Raw genomic sequence first — 12,469 nt, 5'->3', positions numbered from 1 at the left:
ATTTTTGTCCACTCATATGAAAAGTGATCCAAAATATGAATGGTTTTAATCCCAATAATTGGATTATGATTTCTTTTTTTATAAAAAACATATTTATCAACATTATACTAGTATATTGTATAATTCATATTATTGCTATTTTCTTCTTTGATGTCTGTCAGCCTGCAGAAAAATATCCTGAGATATTTTCACAAGATTCTTTATTTGGAAGGTACTAGTTCTGGTCCATTCTAAGTTATATACTTCTATGCCTTTAATTGTAAGTTTTGTTTGTTTGATATTTGCAGGTTTCCATACTTCTTGCCTTGTCTTTGTATATCAGTCTTTGCAGCTGCAGTTTTTATAGCTTCTTTGTGGCTTCCTGTAAGTTACTTGATTATTGTTATTGTACTTTCCAACTCTCTTTTTAGAGAACAAACTTTTAGTAACTATTGTAATCAGATTTTGCAAACAAAAAATTTTCCCACCATATTTTGTCAGTTAAACCTACATCTTTATCATCTCATCACTTGAACCAAAAGTAAATCAAGAAGAGACTTTTGTCATTGTCACTACACTTGTCAACTACTCTGTCTTATGAATACACACATTAAGAAAGATATTTAATGAAAATGGGATGGTAAAAACTTCCAGTTTTTGATATGTTACAAAATAATATGCTTTTGAGAGAACTACATTCTTGAATGTTGTTATGTGTGGTTTTCTGATCATTGTAAATGAACTTTGAGTCCTTCAACATGAACTTTGTAGTCTTCTTGGTTATGGTGATGCTTAGAACTAGATAGCAATACGCTCCATTTGATAATTGCTATGAGATTATATTTGTAGCTCTAGAAGCAAAGGGATATGAACTTGGGAATAATAAAGAATAAATAATCAAAACAATCTTTTAGGCATTTTGTGATAGGTAAGGGTGTTTACAGGTGGCATGACACTATTTCTATCTTGGTTTGTTAATCATAGCTTGATACACCTAAAACTTGTTGAAGAATCTGGTTCCAGCAATTGTTATTTGTTTAATCATGTGGCTTTGATATTTGACAACCAATTTGAGTCAGTTTGGACTAATGACCTTGTCTTGTATACAATGTTTTGTCTTTGATGCAATGTTTTATCTCGGATATTATGTTAAATTTCAATGAATCTACTTAAAGATTAGTGTGAAGCTTCTTAAAATTTTCATCTTGTTGATATTGTTTTGAGTTTATAGGTAGACCTAAAACAAGCATCTATGATCAGTTATATTTACCTACAAAGCTTATTCTTGAAATCATCACACTTATAGTATGGTATTGGTTAAGTTCCTTGTTTTCTATGCTAAATATCGACAATCACTCATGTTTAATTTAGGGAGTTTTAGACCCTTGTTGCAGATTTGAACAAATACACTACTAAGTGTTTTTGGAGTGTCTTAGAATTCTTTAGGAACTTTAAAGAGATATTTTGGGTGTTTCTGATTAAGCGACCAATACTTTATTTTGATCGATCAAAGATGAAATTGAAACTAGTCTCCACCTTGTATCACGTTTGGTTGACTAAAACTTTTGTTCAGTCAACTAAATTGGGAACACTAGGAACTAGAATCTTATTAATAAATTTTTACGTGACTTGCACTATTTTAGGCAGCAAAGTTTACTCTTTAATGGAGAGTGGTTGACCCAAACATTTGTCAATCAAAAGTTTCTCTATGTTGGATTTAGGACTAAAGGTTGGTCACTATAGCTATTTGGTTAGTAGAAAAAAAGGACACATTTAGACTTTTCAATGAGAGAACAAAATTTGAATTCTAGCTTGCAATGGACATTTATATTCGACTTTGGTGGATGAGAGAACATGGCGAGGCACTTAGCCTTCTTGGGTATGGGAACATCCACCACCGCCTCGACAAAGCCTCTTAACGAAATTCAATATTTAATTTCCTTATATAACCTTAGGTTTAACCAAAAGGAACAATCAAATCACAAGATCGACAAATAGAATAAAAGAAACACAACTTCGAATTATAAATCCGAAAATATAGAATCTCTAGCCTCTTGTGTTTGGAATTCATACAAAGAAAACTAGTATGATGTGGAATAGAATTACTAGTTATACCTTTCTTTGTATGCAACGGCCTCTTGATCTTCTACCGTATTCCTTTTCTTATCTCGGACGTTGTGTGGGCAACGATCTACCGAGATGAGAACCACCAAGCCTCCTTTCTTCTAGCAAGATTCGGCCACCAACCAATGAGCTCCAAGGGATGCAAGAGCAAAGCCTCCTTTCTCTCCTTCTCCAAGCTAGAACCGGCCACCAAAAACCCCTCTAGTATTGATGCCGCCGGCCACCAAGGAAAAAGAGAAAAGGAGAAAAACAAGGACTAGGGCCGGCCACCACCAAGGAAGAGAGGGAGGAAAATAGAATAGAGTTTTATTCATGAAGGTACCCCCTCCCTCTCTTTTATAATCCTTGGTCTTGGTAAATAAGGAAAATTTAAATAAAAACTTCCTTATTTTCGTTGCTATGAAAAGGAAAATTTAATTGATTAAAAACAATTTCCTTTTCTCAAATCAACATGGCCGGCCACCTTATAGCTCCAAGCAAGGAAATTTTTAATAATACAAGAATTAAAACTTCTTAATTTGCTTCCGGAAATTTTAATAAAAATTTTTCTATCAAAATTCCTTCATGGTTGGTTATAAAAGGAAACTTTTATAAATTAAAATCTCTCTATTAAAACATGTGGATGATTTCAAATAAGGAAAATTTTCTCAAAATTAAAATCTTCCTTTTAACTACAAATAAGGAAAGATATATAATCTTTCTCTTAATCTTTTGTAAATAGCTATAAAAGGAAAGATTTAAATTTTAAACTCTCTTTTAAAAACATGGCTTCCACATAAGGAAAAATTTTAAATAAAATCTCTTTTATTTTTCTAGTGGCCGGCCACCTAAGCTTGGGATCCAGGCTTTGGCCGGCCACCTTAAATTGGCTCCACCCTTGGCTTTGGCCAGCCCTAGATTGGGCTCCAAGCTAGCTTGGCCGGCCACCTAAAGGCTCCCTTTAACCATGTTTTGGCAGGCCCTAGCTTGGGCTCCAAGCTAGCTTGGCCGGCCACCTTAAGGTGGGTAGAAAGATGGGTATAGGTGGGTATAACATTTTATAAATAAGAGGCTACGATAGGGACCGAGAGGAGAAATTGGTTCTGGTCTCCCGATGAAATTAAGCTTCCCGTGTTCGCCCCGAACACCCAACTTAATTTCATCAATAATAATTCATACCACTAAAGAGTTATTATTGAACTACTGCACCAATCCCAAATTACATTTTGGGCTCCTTCCTATTATGAGTGTGTTAGTCTCCCTGTGTTTAAGATGTAGAATGCCCGCTAATTAAATGAGTTACTGACAACTCTCTTTAATTAATATCTTAGTCCAAGAGTAGTACCACTCAACCTTATCGTCATGTCGGACTAAGTCCACCTGCAGGGTTTAACATGACAATCATTATAATCAACCTAGATTACTAGGACATAGTTTCCTTTTATAATCAACAACACACACTATAAATAATATCATTTCCCAACTTATTGGACCTATTGATTTATCGAACTAAATCTCACCCTTTGATAAGTTAAAGAAATAAATATTAAATATATGTGCTTGTTATTATATTAGGATTAAGAGCACACACTTCCATAATAACTAAGGTCTTGTTCTTTTATTAACTCAATATAAAAAGAATTTACCTTAAATGGTGCTGCTCAATACACTTCGAGTGTACTAGTGTAATTTTATAGTTAAGATAGACTTATACCAAATTACACTACGACTATTCCAATGGTTTGTTCCTATCCATCTTAGTCGTGAGCTACTGTTTATAATTTATAAAGAACCGATAACATGATCTTCTGTGTGTGACACCACACACCATGTTATCTACAATATAAATTAATTGAACAACTACACTTAGCATATAAATTTAGACATTTTTGACCAATGTGATTCTTTATTTTAAAATAAATGTTTACAAAAGCTAGGCTTTTAGTATACACTCTAACATGGTTAACAACAATCAAGTAATCATCTAAGTCAAACCAATCAACTAATTACTAACCTTGATTAATTCGGGTTAATTACCTTAATCCTTCTCCTCTATTATCATTCGAGATTGGCTAGTGGTGGGGAACAGGAACTGATGGTCGGCTATCGAAGGCGACAATGGCATTCAGCTGTGTCTGCCTTCTAGGACAGTAGTGTAAGAGGGAGGAAAGGTGTGGTCATAGCCGTTGGAGGCTGGTAGGGATGTCAGAAAAGGAGGCAAGTAGCAACGACATTGGAGGTGGCTAACTGGTGATCCTCTTTCAAGTTCTTGTAGGGCTTGGCGGCGGTGGTGAAGCCGATTTGTTGAACTCGTTGCAGTAGGTGACGGTGAGGTTGTGGAAAAGGGGGAAAATGAGAGGGGAAACGTTGCGCTTGCTTGCGTGATCAAAGGGGTAGGCCAGGGCGCCGACGCCTCGTGAGGTGGTGGCGACGGCGTCGCAAGCACACATGAGGAAGGAGACTTTAGCCGACGACGGTGACTGGCTGCACGACACCGTACACGAAGGGGAAGGCAAAAATGGTAGGCGCGGTGGGAGGAGAAACTGGGCAATAGGGATGCGAAGAAATGAAACCTAGGTTTTCATATTTATACTTAGGTTAATTAATTATAACCTTAAGTTAATGAAATCAATCAACTCCCAACTTAAGTGATATTCTAATTAGGCTCACTCAAAGCCCAATATATTTATCCCCTTAAAAATGTCATATGAATTAGGTTTAAATTCCAAAAAATTCCTAAAATGCCCCCAAAAATTATATAAGGTTATTTCTTAATTAATATTTATTATTTTATTATTATTTAATTATCATATCTAGCATTCTCTTCCACTAATAAAAATTTAGTCCTTAAATTTCCTGCTTAAGTGCGATAAGTAAGCAATACCATGTTCAATTAGTCCAAGTACTGAAGGAATTACACGCACTTTAAGTAAACAGGTGAGAGCATCGAGCTTGGATCATTTCTTCAAGCTCCCAAGCGGATGGTTTTGTTCCGCAATTGGTGCTTTTTGTGACCCAGAATCCGCACAACAACCTCTTCATAAGTTGCATCTAGTTGGAGTGGGATCGACACACCCTTCAAAATGTGAGTAGGATGCAACATATATTTCCTCAGCATGGATACATTATGTATACCAACAAGGGTAGGTGGTAGTGTCAGCCGATAGGCTATCTCATCTATCCTCTTCAATATCTGAAAGGGCCCGATGTAGTGAGGGAGTAACTTACCTCTTAGTCCAAACCTCTTAACCCCTTTAATGGGTGAAACACGCAAAAAACACATGGTCATCTATTATAAACTCCAAAGGTCTCCATCTCCAATTTGCATAACTCTTTTGTCGATCCAGGGCTTCTTATATTCTTCGTCTAATGGTATGTACTAATTCTGCATCATGCTGAATGCTCTGTGGTCCCAAAATTTGTTGTTCTTCAACTTCTCATAAAGTAGGGGATCGACAAGCCATGCCATATAAAGCTTCAAAAGGCGCCATCTGAATAACAGAATGATAGTTGTTGTTGTATGCAAATTCCACTAAATGTAAATGATCTTCCCAACTGCCTCCGAAATTCTTTATGCATGCTCTCAACAAATCCTCCCGTGTCTGTATGGTGTGCTTTGATTGCCTATCTGTCTACAGGTGAAATGCTATACTAAAACGGAGCTATGTACATGGCTTATTAGAGACTTTGTCAGAATCGTGAGGTGAATTGCAGATCTCTATCAGATATGATACTCGGAGATATATTGTGTAGTCTGGTAATCTAATGAGTCCGTCCGAGTAGATTTGGTTAATTTCTAAAAATCCTTGGATATTTCATCTTTAGATAAAACTATTATTCTCATTATATATAAAATAATTGTCACGCCCCAGGTAGTCCCTGCCGATAAAATTCGACAGTATTTTTCCTGTACGGGTGACAATATGAATCCTGAGATACATATATCCATAGCTCGGCTCACACGACTGGAACAATACAATACAAATAATAGACAAACCACGCAGTTTATATAATCAATCCACACAGTTTAATATACAGCCTCTGACTGACAACAAAAATTACTAAAAGAAAAGACGATAAAGGAATCATCGCAGATATATGTAAATCCTACTCCACTACAACGAAGAAATGAAATCCATGAAGTAATGAAAACATCCGCAGCGGAAAACAAGAGTAGCAAACCCAAAAGTTCATCATAAAGTCCACAATACAAGAACCCACATCACAAGAATATAAAGACATAGTAACAAAAACAAAACTCGACAACTGAAAGTCCTCGCAACAAGGGGGCTAGCGACTGGAATCTTCCGACGGTCTCAACCTGAAAAGTAGTACTGTAACGGTGTGAGTCCAAAGAACTCAGCAGGTAACCAATAGATATGTACAGTAATATATAATTACCAACAATAATCTATAGTACAGTCTCCTAAACAATATAGCAAGTATGCATAACTGAATAAACTGTAGTAATCAACAATAGGCATGTAATACAGTCTACTGCAAGAATAATAAGAAATGCATAATTGAAATAAACTGTACTCACTTGCGAGTCTTGAGCAAATGACTGTGAACATACATAGATAAAGATAGTCAGAGTAAATAAGTATGTATCATGTATGCATGTCAATCATATGCAGTCACCAAAATGCATTATCCAATATGCAACAACCACAATAAATGCAATCTGTGCATATGATGCAATATGACATGGTCACCCCTGACGGCAGTCAACCATCTCACACACGATGGTGAGACCAAGTGGGTAGGGCTATGACAACCGTGTACTCTGCCATCACTACTCCCGAAGAGTGACTGAATGGACGGGATGCTGTCGGAGTACACCTATCCTCCTACCTCAAATATAGTGAAGGAGCGCAATGCTCTCATCTCCCGGTATGCGATAACGGGGAGGGATCCCTGCCGGCTACCACGCTGCAGTCACACTACCCATGAGCGGACCAGCGGAGCCTAACAAAGCAACTGTCATACACACCCTGGGTGCTATGCCACTACCCATGTAGTGGTCACGTTGTGTGCAGGCCCATGCAGCCGGCCGACGAGCTCAACAATAATGGAGTCGTCAATCGCCTAGCATGCAATCATGCGAGATGGTGCATGATGCTACAGTATGTCATACCTGAATATATCCTCATCCATATATATGTGTTAGAAAGATAAACGCATATATAACAATGATATAAGCAACATGAATCCAAGATCACATATCCAATATGTCTAGCAATTAATCCAGTATACAGAAGCACTAAATAAATCTATCTCTATGAACATAGATACACATGACAGAAGATAAGAGCATACAAGTCTAATGTATAACAGCTAACAATAGAAGCATGTAACAGGTATCGAATGAACTATAACCAGGGAAGTGATAAATCTACCAATTACCACTAGTTATATATATACTACACATATCATAAGACAATATAAAAAAGATAAGTCAAAGGGTACCCGCCTCAAATAGAAGGTGGTATCAAGCCAAATCCGACGTCGAGACGCTGATCTCGAATCAGGATCTGTATCAATCAACATATATGCTTTTATTTAGCTAAAATTCATATAAATAGCTAAATAAAATCTCTAAAACTAATTTAGGGTAAACCCCTAATCAACACAAACACATCAATCTACCCATAAGCCCTACCTAAATTAAATCTAACAGTTTACTTAGGGTTAATTGCCTTAACCCTAATCATTCTATTAGACAAAATCTAAACCTAAATAAATCTACACATGAACAACCATCTAAAATGATCAAATTACACAATGTATCAAAATCCCTACACATACCTCAAGCCTAGCCCCTTCTGTTGATCCCCAATCTAGAATCGTTACTGCCATGAAAGAGTAGCTAATGGGACCAAAGAACACCACAGAACTAGACTTCCCTGCTGGAATCTTCCTCACGTAAGATTTAGAGGCAATCAACAGTTCACTTTCTGTTGATCCTCAACCATAGATGGCTGCCGGAAGAAGACTCCACAATCAGATTACCTCAACAATCGAAAGTCTCTGGTGAGCAAGTCAAAGGAAGAATCGGTCACACAACATCTCAACAACCCATAGAGTACGATGCCTTACCTCCAAGATCTGGCTAGGGCACAACACCACAAGACGAAGAGGAGGAATCGAGGAAAGGTTCAGCGCTGAGGTTTGCGTAAAATCAAGGAAGAACAAGATAGCTCACCCTTGAGGCTCCGGGAATAGATTTACACCGGCTATGCCGAGGAAAGAAGAAAAGGTCCGGCGAAAAGCAAGCGATCAGTCATGCCCTAGGTACCGTGTCGTCGACGATCGGCCGCAGGGACCACCAGGGAAGCGATCACTGAAGATGGCTTGGACTCCGCTGGTACCGTTGAGATCCGGCGACTTCCTCAATTGACACCGTCGATCGCCAATGGTCGAGGCTCCGTTCCGTCGTCTTCGAGTCGTTCGCGAGAGAGAGCGCGCCGAGCAGAGGGGAGATCGGAGAAGAGAGGGTCGGGTCGGGATCGATGTTTTCGGGGAGAAGGAAATAAAAGAAAAGGAATATAAATAATAAAACATTTCCTCACTTAAATGGGTATCCCAAACAGGCTTAATCCGGATCCGTAAATTTCGTCCCCTCAAAACCCATCGTATGAGCTCTGAAAAATTCTTAGAAAATTTTTAAAAATTCCGAAAAATTCTATAAGGCTATTTCCCAAATAGCCTTATTAATTAAATTTTTCGATATCTTACAATAGTGAATTTCACGGTTAAAATCTTATGATAATCCAAGGTTCAAAATCTCAAATCATGTCAAAGTTTCATCCTTTAAATGGAATGATAATTGTGCCAACATTTCGATATATGGTGTTGGTGATAGATTGGAGGTTGAAGGAGGAAGGAGATGAAACATGAGAAGGAGACATTGTTTGTGTCGAAGGAAACAATCGAAGTCATGAAGACTTTCAACATAATATATAATTGTTAAACCTAAAGTACCCAAAGACTCATGCGGAATGTGTTGTTGTAATCAAGGATCTTTTTTAGGTAGATTGATTATATGGATATTTGATAACGTAGGTAAACATTATGGTACCTTGAGCTTATTATTTTTAAGTATTGTCATTTAGGTGTGTTCGTGAGTTATGTCTTTATCAATGGATCAACTCTTGAACTATTGGGTAATTTAAGGAGTTCACAGTCTTACTAAAGGCTGCCTAGATTGGATTAAAGTGATAACCAATTGGAATAATTGTTTCATTCAAAAGGAATACTAGTTTTGGTGTACTAGATATTTTTATTGGAGTTGCAGTTGACAAGATTATTTGAGCAGTCAACTAGGAGACGATAGACAACTTGGAACTCTTTTCAATCAATTAGAATATTGCTATTGGATATAACCATGCTTTAAAATCTCGTGCTGAATTGCCCGGTACGGGCGAAACATTTCGTTTCATCCGCCGATTGGCATTCTCGAGGTCCTGAGCCTCATGGTCGCCACGGAGGGGTCACGCGATCCTCGCGGCTACGGTGGACGCGTCGCACGACCCCCGTGGTTGCTGGCGACAGAACGGGAAGACGCAAGAAATTATCTTTTAATTGAATAAAACTTAGATTAATAATTTCAATCAACTCTTACCTATAATATGGATAATTTAAATAGGCTAAATTTAACCCTAATAAAATTATCCCATTTTATATATATATATAAATAATTTATTTCTATTTTTTTAAATATTTAGATTAATTTTTTTATTATTAGTTAATATATTTTATATTTAAAAAATAGTGAAACCATATCGGCACGGCACGATACCATATCAAAATCATATCGTTCCGGTCCAAGACCCCTGGATCTTCTAAATGAGTAGGATGTAAACCATTATATATTTATATATAATATGGATGATGTTTTCATTCAATAGAGTAATTTTTGTTCTATGTGAAGTGAATTAGATCATTGTATATAAAGCTTTGGATGTTTTTGATTTTTTATGGCTTATTTTGACCATGCTTCATTGCTATTGTGCCCAGAACATATCCAAGAACTTGTATCAAGATTAAAGTTTTGATTTATTCATCAGCTCTATGAGTTACTCTCTTCTCTTGTGTTTCATTTTATCTCTTAAGGAGACATTGATGATTTTGAGAGTGTGCTTGCTTGTAGAGGGCATCTAGAAGCTTTCCTTTGTATTGGATTGTAATTGCTTGTTAGAAAATTTCTAACAATGATGACGGGAGTTCTCCCAAGATGACCAAGATAGGTTGTGAGAAATGAACAAAGACTCCATGGTTCGTTTTGGTATAGGGTATCTATCTTAGAGGTTTCTTAATTTAAAGAGGTCCAAAGGCTAACTTGACCAAGGAGAAGTCTCGTCAAGCGTGTCATTATTAGGAGTTCTAATGCTCTCTCATACTTATTGCGAGGGCTTACTCCATCAACTCATTTAAATGAGTGGATTTAGGGCCATGCACTGGACTTGTTGTCAAGAGATATGGAGTAGGGAGGAAGATCTCTTAATTATATTATATCAATTGTTTAGCAGACATTTCTTTTTTGCTATTAATTGCACTGCATATTATCACTTGATATTGTTGACAGACACATACTTGCAATTTTAGTTTTTGTATTTAGGTTTCGTTGAAAAGAAAAGTTAGCCAAACCATCAATGTTGGCAATTTTTTGTATTTAGGTTTCGTTGAAAAGAAAAGTTAGCCAAACCATCAATGTTCCAACAATAATTGTTTTAGAAAATATTATTACTTTTCATTGAAGGGGAGCCTTGGCGCAACGGTAAAGTTGTTGCCATGTGACCAAAAAGTCACGGGTTCGAATCCTGGAAACAACCTCTTGCAAAAAGCAGGGTAAGGCTGCGTACAATGGATCCTTCCCCAGGACCCCGCATGGCGGGAGCTTCGTGCACCGGGCTGCCGCTCTATTACTTTTCATTATTTAGTTGACTTCATTTAGAAACACTAAAATTCCATGACACAATTTTAAAAAAGGGCCAAGTCCAACTATTTTTTTTTAGAAAAAGAAAGAATAAATAAATCAGAATAAGAAATATTTACAAATCATGTAAATTCTTGAAAAAAATATAAAAATTAAAATAGTAGATTATACCCCATTAACAAAGAGGAAGAGTAATTAGTGATGTGGATGAGGAGTTGGAAATAAAAATTGTAATTTGATAAGGATCATTAAAGATGAATGAAAAGTGGGGTATTTATAGGGCTGTAAATGACCAAACGTTCATGAACAAGCTTGGTGTTCGACTTGGTAAGAGCTTGTTTATGTTCCTTCAATACACAAGATCGATTAAATGAACCAACTTGAATAACTCATTAAACTTAGTGTTCTAAATGGCGTTGTAGGCGGCTGCCTAGGAGGGAGGCAGAGCTCACCCGCCCTGCTTTTGTCGGAGGCGACCTTAAAAGGCGGGGTAAAACACAGGTTAAAAAAAACCTTTGTTGCCTTTTGCTTTCTTCCGCCTGCTATTGCTTCGCAGTTGCCACCCACCGTCAATACTGCCCGTCGCCTACCGCTATCATTAGGTAAGGTTTTCAAAAACCTAGATTTCGAAGTTTCTCCGTGCTTCCTTCTGAGGCTTGCGTGAAGGACGCTTTGTCGGGCATAGATGCGTTGCTCAAGCCCAACGAGTGGCGAGGCATCCGTGCACGCGCGACAGGACCGACGAGTGTCTGTCGCGTGAGCCTCTTACGGGCAGAAACGTGATCATTTAGGTTTTTTTCTGTTTTGTTTTTAAAATTAGGATTTAATTGAATTTAATCGAATACTTTATATTAATAATTTTAATCAACTCCTACCTATGATTGAGATAATTTAAATATACCTAATTAAAGCCTAACTTACACCGCATACCCCTAAAATATTTTTTTAGTTTGAAAAATTTTTATGTTTAATACTATAACCCAACTTCTAAATCCTAAAGGCAAAACCCTAAATGACATATTCGCAAGCTAAAAAAAATAAAAAATCTTAAATGCACTGATCAAGTGGTATACCTATTATATATTTATTTTTTTAATATTTAGATTAAATTGTTGTTCTAACTTTTAATTTTTAATCTTTTATTTGATTATTGAGGATTAATGGCAGAAAATGAGAAACAACCGGAGGTGGAATTGAAGCGGAAGTCTAATGGTATTGTTTGGGATTATGGGTGCAGTATTGCAAAGAGGAAAGAGATTGGATCACATGCGAATTATGTAAGAGACTTTTTAAGGGAGGAGTTTATTGAATGAAATATCATATTGCGGGGATTGTGGGACAAGTTGAAGCATGCCCTAAAGCATATGATGAGAGAGTAAGAGCTTATCTTGAAAATAACAAGACTAAGAAGCGAGAAAGAGTGGAAGAACTAAAAGAAGAGAGGGTGGA

At 37.0% G+C, this 12,469-nt stretch overlaps 1 protein-coding gene across 1 annotated transcript in view; it reads left to right on the top strand.

Annotated features, from left to right (window-relative positions):
- Nucleotides 1–12,469, top strand: part of LOC122001415 (protein ZINC INDUCED FACILITATOR-LIKE 1-like) — a 65,800-nt gene that overhangs the window by 20,821 nt on the left and 32,510 nt on the right. Inside the window, exons 8-9 of the mRNA XM_042556132.1 lie at nt 162–211; nt 288–363. Of these exons, the coding sequence (XP_042412066.1) occupies nt 162–211; nt 288–363 (126 nt within the window). The remainder of the gene's footprint in view (nt 1–161; nt 212–287; nt 364–12,469) is intronic.

The sequence above is a fragment of the Zingiber officinale genome, chromosome 7A (genome assembly GCF_018446385.1).
Source record: "Zingiber officinale cultivar Zhangliang chromosome 7A, Zo_v1.1, whole genome shotgun sequence".
Classification (NCBI taxonomy): domain Eukaryota; kingdom Viridiplantae; phylum Streptophyta; class Magnoliopsida; order Zingiberales; family Zingiberaceae; genus Zingiber; species Zingiber officinale.
Note: the sequence above shows the minus strand (reverse complement) of the source record. Positions and strands in the feature narration are given on the sequence as shown.